We start from the raw sequence: 23,857 nt of genomic DNA, 5'->3' as shown, positions 1-23,857 counted from the left end.
GTGGCCAATGCCACGCCCGGCCACCGTTGTCTCCCCAATTACTATTTAAGGCTGAGTTGACCTAGGGGAGGGTCCAGGATCGGACCTCGCCAAAGTCAACACTGCTTTACAAAGACAAAGATACCCCAAATAAGCCTTCAACAGGCTGTTAGAGCAAGTGCTGTTAGCTTCACACCCACAAAAAGACAAAGACCCCCCCCCACCAGCCTGAACAGACTGCAGGGGCAAGTGCTGTTTGCGAGGCGGGGGGGGCCAGCACAGCCGCCGTCATGTCCCTCGTGGCTAATGTTTACACAACGTGCCAGGCTGCTCTTTGGAGGCCGAGTCCAACTACACCCACACACACAGAGACACCGTGTCTCACAGCGCCTTCCAAACAGGATCGGCAACATTCGCCCCGAAATAACACGCATGCGTGATTCATTTCTAAGCCGCCATTAAACACGGGAGCGCAAGAGTCACCCCTTTTTAGCTGCAAACAAAACTCTTGTTTTTTGCGAACGTGGCCGAGGATTGGACATGAAAGGGCTTCGCGGCACCAAGGTGACTCGCGGACTGGATTTTGTGACTCAGCACGGTCACTGGCCGATGACCAAATCACCGGTACAGCGCGCACCGCATCTCACCAGATCCCAGAAGCCAAGCAGCGTTTTGAGCCTGGATGAGTAACGGATGAATGAATGGATCGTTGGGCAATATTATTTGTTCATAATAATATTGCCCAACGATCCATTCATTCAATGCACCCCTTCGTCCCATCGTCTCCACTATCAACTCCCCCACCTACAAACTGGCTCGTTTTCTGTCTGATATCCTGCGACCTTTCACTGGAAAAACCACCTCTGCAGTACTAAACTCTACTCACCTCGTATCGACAATCAAGGGTATTTCCGTCCCCAGACGACCTGCTTGTCAGTTTTGATGTTGTTTCCATATTCACCAAAGTTCTGGTACCTGACACCATCGCAATCATTGAAGACTTGGTTCATCAAGGACTGCATACTGATGTACCCCCCCTGGTGAGACACTGCTTAACCAACACATACTTCACCTGGAATGGAACCTTCTACAAACAAACTGAGGGCACCCCAATGGGCTCCCCCCTATCTACGGTTGTAGCCAACGTGTTCATGTAAAAATTTGAAACTGACGCCATCCAGACTGCCACTCTACGCCCGACCTTATGGAAGACGTACGTGGATGACATATTTTGTCATCTGGCCACATGGCCGGCCTGCTCTAGACCAATTCCTCGACCACATCAATTCCACACACCCAGCCATCGGATTTACCATGGAGGTCGAAAAAGGTGGCAAGCTACCATTTTTGGATGTCTTAATTAAAAAGAGACCTGATGGTTCAATGAGCCACTCTGTCTACAGGAAAGCTACCCATACGGATGCTTACTTAAAACCGGATTCCCACCACCATCCATCCCAGAAGAACTCCCTCATCAAGACTCTATACCATAGAGCCCAATGCATTTCCGACCAGGAACACATTGCCAGTAAACTCAAGCACGTACACCAAGCTCTCAAGGGTAATGGTTACTCCGACTACACAATCCGCAAAGCCATCACCCCAGTCATGAAGAAGGATCCTCTTGAGGAGCCATTCAAAACCATCACCTTACCCTACATTGCGGGGGTCACAAAAAAGATCTCCAAAATCCTGAATAAACACAAGATCCAGGTCTGAATCAACACAGTACATAAAATCCGTGATCTGGTTCCGTCTGTAAAAGATGTGGTTCCAGAGATACAGTACCCGGGCGTTTACAAACTAAGTTGCCTCTGTGGTAGCAGCTACATTGGAGAAACCAAACAACATATCTCGGACCGCATCCGTGAACATAAAGCAGACTTGAAACACGGTAGGACTAACTCCTCAGCCGTGCCAGATCACTGTTATAATTCAGTGGGCTCACATGACATTGACTTCTCCAAGACGGAGGTCCTCTGCAAGCCATCCGGCTACCATGAGAGATTCGTTCATGAGGCCATCCACATATACAAACACAGAGACAATTTCAACTGAGAAGATGGATTCTGGCTTAGTAACCATTGGAAAGATGTTATAAACCATTTCGGTTCTCAATTGATTGTATTTTACGGTGACCTTCAGACCGCAGTCCATTCGCTGGCACTGCCTCTTAATACCTTTCACACGTCGGTCAATGGTATGGTTTATAGCATGTGGTATAATAGTATAACATTGTAATGTTTAACATAATTCATAAGGCAATATATAGTATCGTAATTGTATAGTGAATATACAGCATTGTGGTATATAGTAGGATTGATAGAATAAGACAGTGTAATGTTACAAGTCTAATACTTTATAGTCAAAAGTATAGTGTAGTCTATAGTAGCGCATTGTATAATTCAAAGGTGGAATTTTGTCTATGGATATGATATTATACCATGTAGTTTAGATTGGAAGGTATAATATTGTACTGTATAGCAGTCCAGTTTGTAGCAGAGTTACAACGCAACACAGGACAGAGCAGCGCACCTTGGCTGCTCTTTAACCTTCCTTTCCTGTCTGCCCAGCCGCCACCATCCTCCGATCCGGTGGTGGTGCCGGGTGACACGCTAATTCGTATGTTAATTCCGCCCACACAGCTTAAAAGACGCGACCCATGCTTAGCAATGTTCACTCAAGCGCTGTCTTCTGGACAGTCCTGTTCATTCACCTGAAGAAGGCTACTTGTGTTGTGGCCGAAAAGTCGTGAGAATCTTATTTTATTTTTATTATTTTATTTCCATTCTACGTTACTTTACCAAAAGAACCAAGGAGATTATTTTTTCACTTCACCGTATTCTTTTTTCACTTTACCATATTATGTATTCACTTTACCATATTATTTCTTTATACCATATTATTTTTTCACTCTACCATATCATCTTTTCACTATACCATATTATTTTACAATACCATATTATTTTTTTCACTATACGATGCGATTTTAAAGCTTCAGGATACAACGACGCTGCCGTCGGACCGCGTGAATCTACCCCCCCCCCCCCCACCACCCCCACCACCACCCCCACCACCCCCACCACCCCCACCACCCCGACGCCGTCACCGACTCGCCTTTGCGCTGGAGGATGACGCGGAGGAGCGGTGCGGCGGTGGACAGCGCCTTGATGTAGTTGTCATCATTGTTGATGGGCAGCAGGTCCCCGTGCACGTCGGCGTAGCCCACCAGCAGCTCGGCGCTCGGCGCGCAGTGCACGAGGCGCAGCAGTTCGTAGAACTCGTCGAAGCAGCTGGGCCGCGAGCGCGCCAGCGAGAAGCGGCGGAACTCCGCCTCGAACTACGCAAAGACGGGGGATGGCGGATAACAGTCAGACGGAGAGGCGGAGAGGGACCGCGAGACTAAGAGGGACGCTGAGCAAGCGGTGCACGCGGGTGTGTACGTTGAACTTCTTTCGCGCCGTACGCAGCCAACCCGCGCCAATCGGAGGTGCAGGAGCAGCGGCGCCGACGACCACGCGATTTTAAAACCGGCGGATGGAATCGCCCGAAGTCGATCGTTTGCGCTCGCGAGTCCGAGTACGCGCGTAGAACCCACTGAGACGACGGAAGACGACCAGGGGGATCCACACAAAGAGGGTCCCCCCCCCTCTCTGGGCGAGCCTGGTGGCCGGGGCGGCTCAGCGGTAAGAGCGAGAGCGGCTCGCGATTGCGATGGTTGCGAGTTCGCATCTCGGTTGGCGAGGTTGACTCAATCGCCATTGGTTCACAGCACGGAGAGGCCAGGGAGGTTGGCCGATTCTTAATCTACTCTGGGCTGGCCTCTCTCTCGGTGTCTGCTAAGAAAATAGACCGTTGCTCAAAACGCCCCGCTGTTATTCACTTCTTCTCTCTAAGACCGCAGCGTTCTTGATGAATGGTGTTTGAGGTAATTTTGTTTACATATATGTATACAATATTGAGATTGATTGATCAGTTGAAATTGCTCAGGTTTCTAATTCGTGCCACGCAATTTGCGCGTGCGAGAAATAATTCGTTACGATTATGCAAATTGTATGCAGAAGATAAAATGCATAAGCTAATTAGGCGTGTCATTATTTTATCTCCCACTCCACCACTGGCAAGTAATAATTGTGTGCAAAGAGTATGCAAAGTGAGCCACTAATGGTTCTTAAAATGCTACTTAGTGTAAATAAATGTAGCCGGGTACATGCGATGGTTACACTTAGGCTAACGAAGCGACCACAAAATTGTAAAAAAAAATACTGAAATTCAAAGTGGAACAATAAAGAGGAAATATTAAAAACTAGCCCGATTTATTTTACATTCTCAATTCAAATTACGACCCCCAAAATTGACAATTAATCGATTCGCTTGGGAATCATTAACGTGCTAAGTGAGAAAGTCCCATACTTAAGTTCAACGAGACCTAGACTTTGGGCGGCAGGGTGGCGCAAGTACTTCCACTCGTATGTTCGTACGTTGAACTTCTTTCGCGCCGTACATAGCCAACCGTGCTAATCGGAGGTGCTGATCATAGCAATGACACTGAAAAGCTATAATGCCAACTAAAAATAATCACGCGAACGAACAGAAATTACATCCAACTAGCCACAGGCATCCTCCGAGTGACACGGTGACCAGTTACTTGTGTCTCACGGCAAGGAATGCCTAGGTTCGATTCCCGACTCGGGTGTCCATTATCTCTGGAGTTTGTATGTTCTCCCCCCTGTTCTGCATGGGTTTCTTCCAGCTTCTCAAGTTTACTCCCATTGCTAACAAACCCTTAAATGTACCCAGTATTGGCAAAACACATTCCAGTGCTGAAAAAAAGACCTGATGCTTAGTCAATTGGCGTTAATAGATTGAAAACTCATTTATTGAGACCTGCTTTTTGTGTTTAGTTTCTTGTCTGTCCCCCGCATGTCCGATGAGCACGTTTTGCCACGTACGGTGCGAAAGAAATTCAACGTACATACAAAGAAGTTCAACATACATACAAATAGGTTCAACATACATATAAAGAAAATAAACGTACATAGAAAGCAATTCAACGTACATACAAAGAAGTTCAATGTACATACACATAAATTCAACATACATACAAAGAAGTTCAACGTACATAAAAATAAATTCAACGTACATAGAAAGAAATTCAACGTACATACAAAGAAGTTCAACATACAAAGAAATTCAACATACATACGTAGTAACATCGCCCCCCCACTGAAAAATATTTGGCAGGACCCTCCTGAACAAAACGAGTCTTGAGACTCAATGTACGCAATGTACACAAGCGTAATAAAACATATATAACAATTAAAAATCATCTCTGTCAAGGAAGCCCTGGGTTCACAACATGTGCATCGAAAAAAACCCATAACGGCACAAAAGAAAGAAGAATATCAACGTAACAGAACATAATCAAATACGGCACAAATATAAGTAAAAGGCACTGTATTCTTAGCACAAGATTAAAAGATTATTATTTTGTAAACACACACCAGGGCTGTGTGCTCCTGTCTGACACGCGTTTAGCGAATAATAACGAGCGGGTGAGAGAGGACGACTCGGAGGCACAAGGAGGAGGAACCACAGACAGTAACGCAGCCACGCGGAAAACCAGCGCTCAATCCCTGCGGCACCCCCAAGCTCTGCAGACCTCTAGATACACATGGAGGGGTTATCAGCCATTTAATGAGTATTTACATGTTCATTAGGAAACCGGAGCGCCCGTAGAAAACCCAACACAAATGCAAGGGGGCAACACTCTATCCCATACAGATGGAATAGATGGCCGTCCACTTTTGCTGTACTGCTTTCTCCAGGCGAGCGAGGGTATGCCACCCGCTCAACGCCCACGGGAAGGGAGTTTGTCAACATCTGTGTGCGGTGATCCACCAACCCCACCCCCCCTCCTCGCTGCTGCCTCTACAGCTCTGGATTACAGGCAGCCACGTGTGTAGTCACCACCTACAACACCACCAACAACCGGCCCAGCAATGAGGTTGGAGCGGTGGCACAGTGGCTCGACCGAAGCCGACATCACGATTTCAGGCTCGCCCCGCACACGCAGCGCGCGCCGTGCCAAGTACCGAGTGGTTCCTTATGGCAAAAAAAAAGAGCAAGATAAAAATGATAGTCACGTGTAAAAAAATGTGTACGTGCATGACTGGCCGAGGCGGCGGGACAGACTTGCAACGCTTGCAAACTCTAGCCTTTGTCGGGAAACGCCGCACACATTTATCTCCATTTGAACTTCGGCCACAAATGTTTGAGATCCCAGAATATGCAACAACAATAATCATAATTGTCATTTACAGCCTCTTTGTAAATTCCATTTTTGGGCGCAGGCCTCGCGCGCACGTGCGTTGCCACATTGTAGAGCGGTACTTTGGCCATACTTCACCACGGCTAGTCACTGCATCTTGCCGAACGGGGTTTGGTAACCCAGGAGCAGTTCGGACGTCACTCGACACGCATGTGAGCCCTGGCCGGGTATCGAACTGGGGTTCGGAGGTGGTGTCTGGGGTTGTAACGATGGTGCGATGGTTCGTGTGCAGTGCTAAAATTCCGACCACCTGTTCTCGATTTTTTGACCACGGCTAACATCAGTGGCGAGTGATATCTGAACCAGTCCTGAGCCAGCGAAAGCCATTTGACTGACACGGCTTACAGAGGTCCCTTCATGCAGCAGTGATTTGACAGAGCTGTAAGTTATTAATGTTTGTGCTTCTCACTATTATGACTGTTACAAAGGAGAAAATGTAAATCACTTGGTTCAGATATCACCCGACACGGACGTGAGCCCTGGCTTGGTATCGAACTCGGTTCGGAGGTGGTGGCTGGGGTGGCACAATGGTTCACGTGCAGTGCTACAAACCCAGCGACTCGAGTTCGACTTCGAGCCACGGCTAACATCGGTGGCAAGTGATATCTGAAAGGGTCTTGCTTCCACCCACCCACCCACCCACCAACCCACCCACCTCATCCCCCAAAGAACCTCCCACCCGCTTCACTCAAAATGCAAACAATGATACATTAATGAGAATGGTCAGCTATATTGAATTCCCGTCTTGAAAACTCACCTCTTTAAACCGGCCTTTACTCTGCTAATCCCCCCCCCCCCCCGGCTAGTTCCGACCGTGTACCCTGCAGAGTTCTGTGTATTCGCCGACTTCCATACACGGTGGCAGGGCATTGGCATCTACGGATAAAACGCGGCCCATTTACAGACATCAATTATTATTGTTGTTGTAGCCCCCGCCCCCTGTCTTGATACAAGCACCCCTTTTGCCCACTTCAGCACTTGTTTCTTGCTGTGGTTGTCACACCTGATGACGGACGCTTGTGTCGCGCCCAAAACGTCGTGATTCAATTTATTTCATACCTACGTGACTTTACCGAAAGAACCAAAGAGTCTTGTTGTTATTCTTAGCTCTTTCGGTAAAGTCACGTTGAAGGGAAACAATAAAATAATAAAATACACAGTTTTATTGTTTTATATATATTTTATTATTTTATTGTTTCCCTTCAACGTGACTTTACCGAAAGAGCTAAGAATATGAATTACTGCAGTCACGAAAGCTTTAAATCAAAATTTTAAAGTATTGTTGTTGTTGTTGTTTAAAAAAAACACTGCAGGTGTGCTAACTGCAGTCAAGTGCCAGCTCAGGCGCAATTTGCACTCAGATCTTCACACACACACACCAATGCCTCGGGTGGTGATGGAAGATGAGAGCCGGAATTTCGCTGTAATTGGCGCCCGCGTAAGTTTTGAGACAATGAGGCTGTTTGCGACGCTTTTCAAATTAAATCTGAAGGGAAAAAAATAATCCGGGGTGGGGAAGAAATGCCTAGAGAAAAAAAAAGGATTGGACGATCCGAATTCTTTTAATTTTTAAAATCGAGCGGCGCCAAAACCCACTGTCGTCACCGCCGGTGCGAAGTTGCCGTTGGGGGAGTTTTTCGCGCTTAAGAAGAAAATGCCTAGGCCGAACTTGAGAATGAAAAGCAACATCCTGACATGGCGTAAGGGGAGAGCCATCATTCAGCAGTGGATTGACAAGGGCGGGGGGGGGGGTGTTCATTTTTTTTAAGGTGCGCTCTCTTCAAGCAATCAACATCCCAGCGGAAATGACTCTGAGTCAAAGCTCGAGCAAATGACACTAAGTGAAAAAAAAACTCAGCCCTCTCTCAAGAGGCAACCAGTCACCGTCGTATAAACTGTCAATCATTAATGGCAAGGGGGCAGGTGAACCGACAGAAAGTTTGAAGAAAAAAAATGTGACACGGATCATTTACTCCGAACGCTCGCGGCTCCAAAGGTTAGGGTTCCGAAAATTTGTATTCGTCGATGGCAGGAGTTTTCGGCCCGATTCCCAAGCCGCGGTCTTTGACCCTCGCACGCTTGAGCGAGCACCGAAACACCGAGGGCCATTACCATCCCAGCGCCCTCACGGTTATGACGTGTCTTCTTTGGTTCTTTCGGTAAAGTCACGTAGAATGAGAATAAAATAATAAATTGATAAAATAAAATAACACAGTAACATTCTCACGACGTTTCGGCCACAACACAAGCGCTGTCCCCCCAGACAGTCTCGTCCCCTTCACCTGATGAAGGCCGCTTGCGCTGTGGCCGAAACGTCGTGAGAATGTTATTGTGCTATTTTATTTTATCAATTTATTATTTTATTCTCATTCTACGTGACTTCACCGAAAGAACCAAAGAAGATGAATCCTTGCGGTCACGGAAGCTTTAAATCTACAGGTTATGACGTGATCTCATCCCTCCGTCTCGTCGGTGAGACGTCCTCTCGGGGCGACCGTCCCGTCCCTTGGCGCTGCCACTCCGTGATACATTTTTGACCAGCGTCCCTTCCCGCCATGACGTTTGTACGTTGAGCTGCTTTGCGTAAGCCAACCGTGCTAATCGGACGGGGACGTGTCCTGCCCAAGCTCCCGCTTTACTTTTCTCAGTAGTTTGATGATGCGATTTAAACAGTGCCGTGGACACCGAAACAGGGCTTTGTAAACATCAAAAAAAGTTAAAACTCTACTTTAGTTTGAACACTTTGCAGGATTATACTGCCAGACTTCAGTACAGATAACAAGAATCAATAAGTGCAACTGATTAAAACGGCACAGAGAGCAGTGCATGCTTGGAATTTGAGACATCTACTCAGGTACCCATGGAGCCTAAACCTACGATTAGCGTGGTTAGCTACGTATGGTGCGAAATAAGTTCAACATTCATACTACACTATACACTACATTAGTATACACTCCACTATTACGATATACACTACTATATCGTACACTACACACTACACTGTTATACACTACAATACATGCCACACTACTACAGTCGATCATGGATTATCCGGCGGCTTCGGGGGGCACAGGATTTTCAGAAACACCGGATAATGACTACATCATTATTATTTCGAAGAGCTTATTTTTGCACATTCTTGTAAAATATTGTTTTTTTAGCTGTTGTGTTATATGCCTATTAGTGTTTTAAATTCCTTTACTAGATTAAAGTGCAATAAATAAATAAATAAACCTGCTGTAAAAAGTTGCCGTGTTCACTGTACCGTACTTACCACTCCAATATCGAAGACTCTGCATGGGGTCATGTACATTACGTGCAGTACTGCAATCGTTGTCGTTGTATGTAGTGTATAATGTACTGTAACAAATATTTAACACCGAAATCAAGCATAGCTACTTTTTTTTTTGCCAATCACGCGGTGTCGATCGCGGGACTGGTCGCAGCCTTTGGAGCGGTTTTGCCGGTTTCGCCGGATTGGGCCGGGACCGCCGGATGATGATGTTGATAATGTTGCAAGCAGCCGGATAATCGTATGCTGGTTAATCGATGGTCAACTCTACAGCCAGCATCCAGACCCTCAAAAAACTGGCACCACTGTTCTGTCAAGTTCCCGGTTGTATCCCAAATATGCTCTCGCTGTCAATCAACCTTCTCACAACTCTGTCCGTTGCGAGTCTGATGGTCTTCATGTAAGCCTACGGGTCTCCCTACTTGTGTCCGCAGGGTCTCCATGCGAGTCTACGTGCAGGTTGGCGATCACGTGTGGCCATGCAAGTCTACGTGTCTCCATGTGAGTTTACGTGCAGGTGGGGCGATCACGTGCGACTATGCAAATCTACAGGTCTCCTACGGGTGTGTCTGCGGGGTCTCCATGTGAGTCTACGTGCAGGTTGGCGATCATGTGTGGCCATGCAAGTCTACGTGTCTCCATGTGATTTTACGTGCAGGTTGGCGACCACGTGTGGCCATGCAAGTCTACGGGCCTCGGTACATGTGTCTGCGGGGTCTCCATGCGATTTTACGTGCAGATGAGACGATCACAAGCGGCTATGCGAGTCTCACCGGCTCACCCTATGAACGTACGCGGTCTCTACGCGGACGCTACGTTTCTCCGTGCAAGGCTGTGGTGACGGCCAAGACTGAGATCGTCCAAGTTTATATGGATGGATGGAGCCTCCATTCAAACACCCTTCTAATGTCAGCGGTGCCAGCTCAAAGGTGCTCGCAAACAGCACTTGTCCCAACAGTCTATTAAGGCTATACGGGGGATCTTTGTACTTGTCTTTCTTTGTGGGTAGCGCTAGTGTAGCGGTTAGCACGCTGCACTATTAAACCTGGCGACCCGGGTTCGATTCCCGCTCACGGCCAACACCGGTGACGATTATCTGAACCGGTCCTGGGCCTCCCCTCGGTCAACTCACCCTCTGAGTACCTGGTGCGATGTGTCGTCAACATCGCCACTAGGGACACAAAGGCGTGGTGTTGGCCACCCACCCCTTCATGTGCCGTGCCGGCCTTCAAAAGTGCTCGCTCACAGCGCTTGCCCCAACAGTCTGTGTTAGGCTATATGGGGGAAGGGGTGGGGGGTATAATTTGTATCGGTCTTCGTGTGTGTTTATTTCACTGCTTCTCGGTCAATATTAACACTCGGAAGATGACATTTTCAGCGAGCGCACCTGTCAAGGGATGAACGCGTCGCACGGAAGCATCTTGGAAGATTAGAAATAAATTAAAACTAATGGTGAGCATTTTTTTTTTTAATATTTGCAAGCAAGCGTGTGAGCGATGCACCGACACATTTTGTTTTGCAAAACATTTTTTTTTTTAACGCAAACAAAAATAAAAGCTCGCTCGATGTCAGGCCGCAGCATGCCGCATGACGGCGGCGTCGATTCGCCAACGATTTGCCATTCGTCATGGCCAAAGCGACGGCGCAAACGCGCAACGGCGGAATAATGAACGCGGAGGTGAGAGATGAGTGGCCGCGATAGGTTAAGCGGAAGCAAGTTTGGTCCGGGGGGGGGGGGACTGCCGCTTGCGTTTAAATGCCGGCGCGCGGACCAACGATTTCCCGTACGCCCGCGAGGAAATAGGGGACCCCACCCCCCCCCATCCTCGGAATTTAACGAGCTTTTTATCTTTTTTTGGGAACGATCGAAAAGTAAGCCCCCACGGGTTTCTTGATTTCCCCCCGTCTGCTCGGCCGCGTATTTTCGGGCCGTACCGCGCGTCGCTTGACGCCGTCACCCCGCGCGCTCGGGGGAGCTTCTCCGCTCACCAAAACCAGTTCCCTCAAGACGCTCCGGGGGCACAGTTTCTCACGTCCGCTCGTTGAGCCTGGGAAGGCCTCCCCGGCTCAACACTCGTCTCAAGGTGGGCTCTGCCAGGTTTTCGTAGTAGGGGATGGGGTGGGTGAGGGGGTGGGGGGTGGGTCACGTGATGCTACATGTGAAATTCCCAATTGAGTAAATCGCAGGTACATTTTCAGCTTCGATACCACGTACACGGGATGCTTTTTTTTTTAGCGATGGAAGGGAACCGGAGAACCCCGAAGGAAACCCACCCCCGACGCCCACGTGCGCCGAAACGTCGGACGTCGTGCCAACAAAAACAAACAAAAAAAACAACACGCGCGTACGCGGGGCAACGCAGGCGCAAGTAGGCCACCCTGGCAAATCCAGGTCTCTCGCGTGAAATAATCACCCTGTAATATACCCATCCCCTCGAGTTTTCACCGAAATAAACTCGAAAGCACGACGACCCACGCAGCCGTGTTCATCGCAATCTTTTCCTTCGAGCAGGCAAACGTCGGCGTGTCTCCCCCCACCACCCCAAGCACGGCACGGGGGGGGGGGGGGTCTTCCGTCTTGGGTTGGCCGTGAGAAAATAAATGGCGAGAATTCCACGTTGCAGGGAGAGTCGTGGGATATTTTGCGTCATGCAAGCGGTCGTTGTTGACTTGTCGACAAAGCGGTACTCGTATTATCCATTTTAGCGGGATGATGACGATGATCATGATGACGACGACGGTGGATAATAATTATGGTGATGGTTAATGCACAGACCTGTTTGTCAATCCACTGCTGGATGAGGGCCTCCCAATTCCGTGTGGGTCGTGGTGGTGGTGGTGGGGGGGTTATATGACCGTACCTCACCACACCAGTCAGTGCATGCGGGCAAAGGCAGACAACATAACACGTAGGAGCATAGCGGCACAGTGTCCTGCCTATCGCGCACAACACAGTCCCGTAGCCGCCCATGACAACCTGGCTTGCATCACAGTGGTCGCGAACCATCCAACGACTATCCAGGCTAAAACCCGCTTAGCTGTCGAGATGTGACATGATTGGGGGCGCATTCCGGGCAGTTTGGTTGCAGGCTAAAGCTTTTCATTAACGCGTGGGAAATCACAGCGGAGCCAATTCTCGCAAAAGATTGCATGTTACATAAGGATTGGACTCTTGTGCTTATGTCACACACAGGTAATGGCCTTCGAGTTTCGAATTTTTCCACTCCCCGACTCCTGCTGCTCACGCACAACGTCTATTCTCACCGTGCGGTTGTATTCCTCGGGTGTGCATTGTTAACATTCCGGGCAAAGTCGTCATCTAAACCACTTTGTGTCAGACCTTTTTATTTATCTGCAGGCTGGCAATGTGAAAATCGCTGCCGATTTCGTTTCGTTTGTTATCGCGTTCTTCGATTGGCACTCGATGTACCATACAGGACCCTACCATTGTGACCTCTGTTCAACACGTGGCTTTCGCGACCAATATTATCAATAAGAGGTTTTTTTTTCTGGTTATGTCGTGTAAATATAATGTAATATAAAATATTTACTCTCCAACACACTGGTGTGCTGTACTAGTTTGACCTGACTCGTTTATATAGTTACCCCGTGGTGGTTACTGATTATGTAGTTACCCCGTTGTGGTCGCAGAATAAACGCGCTGCCTCCTGAATTTGTGCGTCTCTCAAGTGAACCCACTACACTAGTAACGAATTGGCAAGTTTTGTTTACGTGACAAACCTTGCTAATTGGCTGGACGCAAGGAGAAATCCACATTGGGCCCTCTACATCCCTCAAATCTCTCTTGGCAAATCTGCGCTTTTCTTCAGCTAATTCACGAGCCTCGACGTCAAAAACCCAAGGAGCCTACGGCGTCCACCTAATTGCCGTTTAACTATGCTGAGAAGAGGATCTGGAATAGGTGGACAAAGCCTTCGCCGTTGGAGCACCACCAGCGTTTTGGAACAACCTCGTTTCCTCCCTCAACATCGTAAATCTTCCTTCAAAAATAATATCCTGAAGCAGGTTTGCGCTGGATACAACCGCATTTGCAAATGTGATTTGTAACGTCTGTCCTTACCCGTGTACAGTATCGATAGTTCGATTTTAACATGCAACTTTATTGAGGGACTACTACTGTGTGTTGTCTTGCTGTGTGGTCTGGGACTGTTGTTGTTGTTGTTTTGCTGCCTTACTCCAAGCTTGCATTTAGTGTTGACAAATCGGCAGTAATTTATGTACTTGTGCAATTCATACGTTTAAAATTTTAATTATTTATTCACAGTGACTTGCTTCCCTTGTCTGTTTGTTGCACTCCAATCGGTTTTTTTTGTTCTGTATTGTTTGTCGTTGTAACTCGCTCTTTATTGCACATCTGTGAAATAAAGAGCTTCATAGCTCATCGGATTCCTCTTCCGGTCTAAATAGAGATTCTGATTATGAAATCGTTACATATGCCTTCATCATCATCATCGACATCATGGCATGATCCATCCACTGATGGACAAAGGCCTCACCATTAATTAACACGACGGTAGCCACTTGCCCCAACTCATGCAAAGGCTTTTAATATGAACACACAGAGAGTTGGTTGGGGGTGGCTTGTCGGTTCATAATGACTGTGACACCGAGCCAGCATCACGGACAGGCTGGGTTCGAAGCCAGCTCTCAGTCAACGTCATTAAACCGGCTTTTCAGGCATAATGAGTTCATCGTCTCAGCCTGATTTTTTGTATTCTACCAGGTAAGACCCACTCAGCTGTATAGCTCTTTTTCAGAAGCGACCTGACCATCACAAATAATAACCATCATCACGTGATTCTCAATGCGAAGGCAAAAACTGGAGGACCCAGAGAAAAATCCACGCGACCACGGCGAGAGACATGCAAAACTCCAAACATACAGGCGTCAGAGTCGGGATCGAACCTAGGACATACCAGGTGAGGTAGTTAACATCTCGCCACCATGGTGCCCTAATTAATTTCGCTCATCAAAATCAACTCGTCTCATTTGCTTTATCTCCACAGCGGACGTCTTCCTTGGTGTGGCCTCTCTCTGGGCTGTCACTGTCACCAATCTTACCAAGTGACCATCATCATTATTATTATCATCATCATCATCCCCTTCTACCCATGTGTCCAACCCACTCACGACTGAGTCGCTTGAAATTCCAATGAACCCGGGTGACCCGAGTTCAATTCCTGGTTACGGCTCACATCAGTGATGAGCGTTATCCGAATCAGTTCAGGGCCGCCAGCCCCTTCATCAACCCGCACTGACCGGGCCTGGTGAAGTATGGTCAAATATCCCACACAACCAGCGCAGTTTAGGGAGGCCCTCATCCAGCAGTGGATTGACAAAAGGGATGTACAAGTACAATGCAAAGCCGTGAGCGAGCGAGATAGTATAAGGGCAGTCAATGAGAGGAGTCAACCTCATTGAATTTTGATAAGGGTTTGTACAAGCTGAACCATTTATAGATACCAGAAGCCAAAGACAGCCAATTAGTAAGGCTTGTCATGTAAACAAAACATGCCAATTAGTTACAAGTTCAGCAAACCAGGGTGTTGGAGAGTAAACTTTACTAATTGGCTGTGTTAGGTAGTGAGAGGTTTAACGACACATTTATATTTACCAGATCTAACCCAAAAAACCTCTATTATGGATAATACTGGTCGCGAAAGCCTACGTGTTCAACTAAATAATAGAGAACACAACATTTTTATTAAAAGCCTTTAAGTGCATCCCACCAAATATTACCGTATTTTCCCGCATATAGCCCGCATACGCATATAACCCGCAGACGCATATACCGCAAAAATAGCGTTTTGTCTAAAACAAATTTCAGATAGCCCGCACCTCCATATACCCCGCATGCATTCATATCTTTAACGTCGTTACCGCAGCTTAATTCCATCATATTAATACAAAATTTACATTTGTAATACATTCCACTATAAATTGTTAACATTAAAATCATAACGTGCACAAAGAAAACAAACTAACCGGAAACGAGTGAACTTAAAACAGTAAATAAGTAACAAAAGTAAATATCAAATAAGTAACACAACTGATAGATAAGTAAGTACAGTTTTAGCACTGGTAGATTGCGCACTGCGCAGACAATAGCGGCACTACAGTAACGCTGTTGCCTCGCCCCCAACCCCCCCCCCTCAGGTCTCTCCCCCTCAGGTCTCTCCCCCTCAGGTCTCTCCCCCTCAGGTCTCTCCCCCTCAGGTCTCTCCCCCTCAGGTCTCTCCCCCTCAGGTCTCTCCCCCTCAGGTCTCTCCCCCTCAGGTCTCTCCCCCTCAGGTCTCTCCCCCTCAGGTCTCTCCCCCTCAGGTCTCTCCCCCTCAGGTCTCTCCCCCTCAGGTCTCTCCCCCTCAGGTCTCTCCCCCTCAGGTCTCTCCCCCTCAGGTCTCTCCCCCTCAGGTCTCTCCCCCCAGCTCTCTCCCCCCAGCTCTCTCCCCCCAGCTCTCTCCCCCCAGCTCTCTCCCCCCAGCTCTCTCCCCCCAGCTCTCTCCCCCCAGCTCTCTCCCCCAGGTCTCTCCCCCCAGGTCTCTCCCCCCAGGTCTCTCCCCCCAGGTCTCTCCCCCCAGGTCTCTCCCCCCAGCTCTCTCCCCCCAGCTCTCTCCCCCGAGCTCTCCCGTTGCCGGTAAACAAAATGTGCCCACTTCAAACATTGTCGTTTCATTGTACAAACAATTCGAATAATTTAAAACGTGATAACACGTGCAATTTTAGTATGAGTGGTTTATTCAGCAGTGCTTTAGTCAAAGGTAAGTGTTGCATAGTGGATAGTCCTACCATGAAAAGATAAAACGAGTTATGACATGCTAAAATATTTTTGGGATAGCCCGCACCTCCATATACCCCGCAGTCTTATTTTGTTTGTAAAAAGTGGTATACCCCGCGGGTTATATGCGGTAAAATCCGGTAATCATAATTATCAGCCTTAGTCACTGCTGAGTGAAGGCCCACTCAAGGAGCCACAATCTCTCATGACCCATCTCAAGACAACTTGACAAAGATTTTAACTATTCTAGATTTGAAGCTTTTGTGACTGCAAGGATCCATACTCTTTGGTTCTATTCGGTAAAGTCACGTAGGTAAAAAATAAAACATCAAAAATCACGACGTTTCGGCCACAACACAAGTGGCCTTCTTCAGGTGAAGGAACAGAACTGTCGGGACGACAGCGCTTCAATAAACGCAGCTAAGATTCGCAGCGTCTTTTAAGCTCGGTGGGAGGAGCAGAGCGCCTTGACAAAGGAGTTTACATATCAAAAATAGCTGTGTTAAAGTGTTGAAGCAGCAGGGTGTAACAATCAGAAAATTAGCTGGGGGATCAGCATGTTGTTGTGTAGAGGGTGCGGAGGATGGGTCACTGTGTGTGTGCGGTGATTGCTATATCGGGGAGACGAAACGACATATCTCTGACCGAATTCACGAGCACAAATCAGATCTTAAACACGGCAGAACGAATTCATCTGCTGTGGCTGATCATTGTTACAACGCTATGGGTGATCATGAGATTGTCTTCTCCGATACCAAGGTTCTCTGTAAACCTACAGGTTATCACCAGAGATTTGTCCACGAAGCCATTCAGATATACAAACACAGACATAACTTCAACCGAGAGGATGGTTTCAAATTAAGCAACCATTGGAAAGGCGTTTTAAATCATACCAAACGTCAACTAATTTCTAACAGCAATTTCAAGTAATGGTATACCAAGCATATTCCTTCCGAACTTTCCATTAAACCCTTTTTTCTACTCTCCCCTGACAGCACATTCTTTGCGATCTTTAATTTTTTTTTCCGTTTCTATTGCACACACAGTGACCCATCCTCCGCACCCTCTACACAACAACATGCTGATCCCCCAGCTAATTTTCTGACTTTAACACCCTGCTGCTTCAACACTTTAACACAGCTATTTTTGAGATGTAAACTCCTTTGTCAAGGCGCCCTGCTCCTCCCACCGAGCTTAAAAGACGCTGCGAATCTTAGCAGCGTTTATTGAAGCGCTGTCGTCCCGACAGTTCTGTTCCTTCACCTGAAGGAGGCCACTTGTGTTGTGGCCGAAACGTCGTGATTTTTGTTGTTTTATTTTTACTACGTGACTTTACCGAATAGAACCAAAGAGTAAAGATTTTAACACTCGCCTCTAAGACATGGGAGGCACCACTTTCACGACACTCAATGAGGGGTTCGGAAGTGAGAGGATCCATTAGAACTCAGCGGGGCATCTATAACTTTGAAAAAAATGTTTATATATAAACTATTTTTTATTTCACCAGGTAAGGCCCACTGAGCTGTATAGCTCTTTTTCAGAGGCGACCTGGCCACAAATGATAGCTGAACGAACTGGCTTATAACGTGGAGAAATGCAAACTCCAAATATACAGCCGGCATCAGGATCAAGCCCCCGAGCTCCTGCGTACCAGGCGAGTGAGTTAACGTCTCACTACCGCGGCACTTGCTGACAAATCCATACTGAACACCTGTGAAATAAACATTCTGATTCTGAAATGGATCAGCCTGTAGCATGGCGAAAAGCCAAACGAATTGAGAGTTTGAAAGCCAAGCCGCGTGGCCAGAGGTGGAGGAGGAAGAGAAAAATGTTGTCCTGCAGTGAGAGTGAGGGTAGCAGATCCATCGTCCGAGGGAACGGATGTGAAATCGAGACACGGCGCTTTCCTGCGTTTCTATCTTGTGAACCACATTTGTTACGCATCCTCTACAATCCTGGCGAGCGGGGTTTTCCCACTGTTGGCTGTTCTTTATATCGCTGCCAAGTGGCGAGCACCTATTAACGCCAGCATGGCCTTAATTTGGTGCTCGCGAACAGGATTTTCTCCAACAGTCTACGCAAGACACTGTACATGGGGATCTTTGTATTTGCACGACGACATTGCACACCCAGGTGCACAATGGACGTATGCGCAAACATACAAGCGCACACACGTACATATACGCACACACGCACACACACATTGCAACAATAACACCAACAGCCGTAATTTGCCACAAAGATCCCCCGAACTGCCTTTCCAGGCTGGTGGGGCAAGTGCTGTTGGCGAGCGCCTATTAAGGCCGGCATGCGCGTGCTCACACACACACGGAAGTACAAACACACGCATGCTATAAACATAAATACACGACACACGTGGGGGTGGGTGGCCAACACCACGCACGACCACCTTTGTCTCCCTAGTGGCAATATTTACAAACTGCACTAGGTACTCGTTTGCGGCTGAGTTGACCTAGGGGAGGCCCAGGACCAGTTCACGTCGAGTGGTGTTGGCCGTGAGCGGGAATGGAACTCGGGTCGCCAGGTTCGTAGCGCAGCGTAGCGCTAAACCACTACAACACCACTCCCCACACACAACAACAACCGCCATTCGCCACTAAGTGGCGGTGACGTCACCGCGACGCTAGTGCCAGGCTATGTGCACTTTAAGGTCACGTTAAGCGTCGAACGCCCGCTGGCAGTAGGTCACGGGACTGACCCAGGTGCACACACACACACAAAACGCGCGCGCGCCCGGAAAACGCAAAACATTTTTTGCCAGCGGCAGTGAGCGGCCCAAAAAATGCGCTCGGACAAAAGAGGACACAGGGCATGAGGTGTCCCACACGGCGCTGCCAGCCATCTAGTTTTGGGAGGTGTTTTTTTGCGTGCGTCGGCTTTGGTACGTGAACCACGTCTGCCACAAAAACAAAGTCGGCCTGCCAAGCCTGGCCTGACAGGCCGGGCTTGGCAGGCCGGGCTTGGCAGGCCAGGCGCCAGACGTTTCTCCCCGTTCGTTCTTTTTCTCTCTCCCAGTATTTTGGGTTTCCTTATAGTACTGCCGCCGAGGCTTACAAGGAGCCAGGGAAATGCACGTGGTGTGTACGCATGTCATCTAGATCGTAGCTGCTGATGGTTGATTTTTTAGGAAGTCACTGGAGCTATGCACTTTCAAGTCTAGATTGAAAACTCATTTCTTTGGAACTGCTTGTATGTTGTGTTTAGTTTCTTGTCCTTACCCCCACATCTTCCGATGAGCACGGTTGGCTATGTATATAGTTGCTGCTGGATCAGCGTCTTCGCACGAGGGTTAACTGACCACACTTCGCCACGTTGATCAGTGGTCGGTTGGTGAAAGATGATGATGGCGGTGATGATGATGGTGTACATGAATACGTAATTAAGGTATGGGAATTCACGATAAAGCGTGTGATGTCACGAACATTGATGAACGTGTAGCTGGCGCCTCGTGCTTCCCTCCTTATTCGCAGGCTCGTGAACTTTCACGAGTCAAAGTCTGAACGCTCATCGGCAATGCCCCATCCTGTGCCAGGAGGACCTACAGAACTCTCCCCTCCAACCTCGCATCATTATGATGATCATTCTGCTTCTTTTACCCAGGGAAGCCTCACCGAGCAGGGTCCTGCAAAATTTACGCAGTACGGGGTGGGGGATGGGAGGCAATGTTCTGCTGCTGCGTGTAATCCCAATTGAGTCATTTGCAGGTACAGTAATACCCCGGGGGGAGCAGGGGGGGGGGGGGAATGCGTTCCTGAAAGGTGCGGCGACGCATGTCGAAACGACGTTAAGCCAAAGCGGTTCACGGGGTAGGCGAGCGGTGGAGGCGAAAGGCTGAGCGGCGACGGGGCAACGACAGAGGGCAGACGATGCCGCCGGCGGCGTGAGCGTGTGGAGGGGGGGGGGGGGGGGGGGCGCCGGCGCAAATCTGGTGGCGGTCAGTTTAACACCGGAGGTTTTCCGCATTCGATGATACTGGTGGCGGTGTTGATAAAGCGCCCACGCACAGTTTGTTCTATAACGCCGCGTGTTGTTTTTCGCGACGCGAGTTGGATACATAGCGCGACGCACGTATCGGGGAACGCATTTTTGTTATAACGCGGACGCGAATTTGATTTCACGCGAGCGAGCCAACGGGACCACGTCTCGCGCCGGGAGGAATAAGCGGGCCGTACCGGGTGACTCGGCGTAGCGTCGCACAAGGCATTGATTGGGACGCTGCTGGATGCTCCTCGATGCTACCCCCACGCGCCGCTAGTCTTTGTTCGGCCCGCGTGCACATCTCGCGCTTTACACCCCCTATATTCATACATTATTTATTATAACGCCATTTTTCCTAAGACGCAGTGCTGCTCTTCGGGAATGCAACTACGGCCACCGCCACGTTATAGGACACAGACCGTAATTTGCAAAACGACGGTAAACAGGGGTACAACTGGAATTTCTCAAGCACTGCAATGTTTGAGCAACCGCTGCTTCGAAGTGGCACGTTCAAGGTGCCCCCGACGTCCGTCTCAAGAGCAGGCCAACTGTGTGCCTGCGTCAGGGTCCAACGGTGCCATTTGAAGTTGAACACGTAGTAGCAGTAGGGCTTTCGCGACCACTATCATCCACAGTACAGATTATTTTGGGGTTTGATCGCGTAAAGATAAATGTAGCGTTAAAACCCGCCCCCGCCCCCGCCCGATACGGCCAATTAGCGAGGTTTGTCACGGAACCAAAAACGTACGTGTCAGATTCACACAATTGTGGCTGTCACCTGATGAGGCTGGTTGTTAATTATCGGCGAAACGTCGTACTCGAATTGTAAGTGTTGTGGCGGGTTTACTCTCCAACACACCGGTCTGCTGAAGTAGTCACTAAGTGGCACGTTGTGTTTACGTGGAAAACCTCACCTATTTGGCTGCGTCGGGTGGTGGCGGGTTTTAACGGCACATTTACAGATTTACGCGATCTAGCCTTAAACAAAAACCTCAATTACGAACAAAATAAATGCCGCCATTATTTTCTGAAGTTTCATTCAAACTGGACCATCACCTTCTTGACTAAATTTACAACGGCCCCTGGGAATTCACACAGATGGACAAGCGCCGATGCATTCACGCTTTCAACTTCAGTCAGAAACCATTAGAAAGAGCAAGAAAGTGGGGTGTGTGTGGGGGGGGAATTACAAAAAAATCCAAATGCTGTCCGATCATTTGTCTCAAACCGAAACCCTGGGTAAACACAGCTCGTGACGACCATTGCCACGGCACTTAAGCAAGACACCCACACTGCTACGACTGCTAAAAGGACACAAAAGGGGGACGAATGAGGGAGGGGGGGGGGACAACAACACAAAATTTACCACAATTCATACGGCCGCCGGGTTTTGCAATGGCCTTACTGTTTGGAACAATCCGTGCTGTTTTATTCCCGCAAGTCAGTCAAGACACGGGCGTTGAATTAAATGGCGGGGGTGGGTGGGGGGACAACATCTGACTGACGGATTGATGTCCCTTTATTTGAGTAGGCCAAAGCCGCTGGGAATTTAAAGATGTGTTTTTGTTGTTAATGGGGGCTCACCGAACATGAGTGGAGGGGGGGGGTATTAACCGCGCTGTGCGATTCGGTGACCAGATAAATATTTCCGTATGCCGTAACACCACATTCAGTATACCTCGAGCCATAGACGTGGCTACAGGGTCCATGTGCCATCTACTCATGCCTACCATGGCCTAGTGCAGGGGTCGGGCAAATCAAAATAACAAGAGGAGCCATTTGTTTTTTCTCCAGATTTGGGTAACAACTAAAAAAGACACGATAATATAAGAGCCGCAATTGCACGTGAATACAAGACAGCGACCCTGAGTCAACAACGTCTCACCAAGCCATACCTGTTAACCCACTTATCAGTGCCTACCTTATTACAGACCAATTTAGACCTCATTGGTCACCCCGTGCCCTTATAAATCTCAACATTCATCCTACAAAGTCCCGTCACGAACAAATAAGACACTTTTTTTTGCCTGTATTGAAACGGCTGTACGCCTATGGACCTGAAAAACTCAATTTCCCTGTACAAGAATACGGAATAAACCGTGTGGGTTGACGCGGTATGCGAAGCAGTCCTTGAAGAGCCGCTGGCGGCTCCGTAACCGCAGGTTGCCGACCCCTGGACCCAGAGGTGGCGCATTCACGGCTTGCTGCAGAAGTTCACGGTTCGATTTACAGCAGCGGCCCTGGTCAATACTTGCCGGTGTAATAACCACGACAATATCACGCGGCGTCCGGTTCGGAGTGAACGCTAAAGATCCCCTGGCATAATTCGCTAGGGTGGCCATTGTATGCCAGCGTCTGGGTCAAAATTGACCAAATTCAAAATTTACACCGCAACTTACTCACTTGAGATGGGGATGATTATACATAGCAATCATTGGTGCCTTCCGGCAGACCGATGCCCCCAGGTCACTCTGGCAAATTAAACTATTCTGGTCTAATTTAAATACGTAGGCTATCCTGGCCTCTTGACTTCTCACCTGATTAAACAAGATGCAGTTGAAAAATGTAACCTACTAGCAACCTGAAGAGGATTTGGTGAGGAGTTGAGCCCTGGTCAGTTCTCTCCCCAAAAAATACTCACACTCATCAACTCATAATTGGTTTCATGCATTTCTGAGTTTTCTGGGTTCAATGGGTTTATTCGGATGCCCCAGTGACTAGATGTTATCTGCCTTGCCTGGTATACAGGAGGTCGTTGGTTCGATCCCACCCATGATGCCTCTATGTTTGGAGTATGTATGTTATCCCCGTGGTCGCGTGGATTTTTCTCCGGGTCCTATGGTTTTTCCCTCCACATTTAGGATCAACATCACACGTTTCGAGTATTTGGCTGCTGCTATAAATTTCCACTTAATAAGCCACTTCATTGGGCCATCATTTATGAAAGCCAGGTCGCTTCTGAAAAAGAGCTACATAACTCGGTGGGTCTTACCTGGTAAAATAAACATAGTTTCAATATTCTTGGATCTTTTGGTAAAGTCTCGTAGAAGGGAAACAATAAAATAATAAAAATTTAAAACAGTAGTAGGGCTTTCGCGACCAATATCATCCATAGTACAGATTCTTTATTATTGTATTGTTTCCCTTCTACGTGACTTTACCGAAAGAACCAACAATATGAATCCCTGCAGTCACGAAAGCTTTAAATCAAAATAGTTTCAATAGTTTAGTTTCATTCCTCTCCTGCTTAAGGGAAACTGACCTGAACTAAACTCAGGTTTCCATGAATCATAAATCTCAAGAATGTACTCTGCTGTTGCTCCCCCCACATCCCATTTCCTTTAGTCTTTAGACAGCTCCAGTTGGCTGCCAATTTGGGCCAGCACACAAATTCTCCCGTATAATAACAATACTTTCATTTTATGTAGCGTCATTCATGCCAACAGCATTCTAAAACGCC

At 48.1% G+C, this 23,857-nt stretch overlaps 1 protein-coding gene across 1 annotated transcript in view; it reads right to left on the bottom strand.

The window, feature by feature from the left end:
- The window catches only part of PARD6B (par-6 family cell polarity regulator beta), a 63,205-nt gene that overhangs the window by 28,351 nt on the left and 10,997 nt on the right, over positions 1–23,857 (bottom strand). The window contains exon 2 of the mRNA XM_032971098.2: positions 3,097–3,319. Within this exon, the coding sequence (XP_032826989.1) occupies positions 3,097–3,319 (223 nt within the window). The remainder of the gene's footprint in view (positions 1–3,096; positions 3,320–23,857) is intronic.

The sequence above is a fragment of the Petromyzon marinus genome, chromosome 45 (assembly GCF_048934315.1).
Source record: "Petromyzon marinus isolate PM22_M1 ecotype Great Lakes invasive population chromosome 45, UKy_Petmar_22M1.pri1.0, whole genome shotgun sequence".
NCBI classification, from domain to species: domain Eukaryota; kingdom Metazoa; phylum Chordata; class Hyperoartia; order Petromyzontiformes; family Petromyzontidae; genus Petromyzon; species Petromyzon marinus.
The sequence above is the reverse complement of the archived record's forward strand: the minus strand, read 5'-3'. Positions and strand labels throughout refer to the sequence as shown.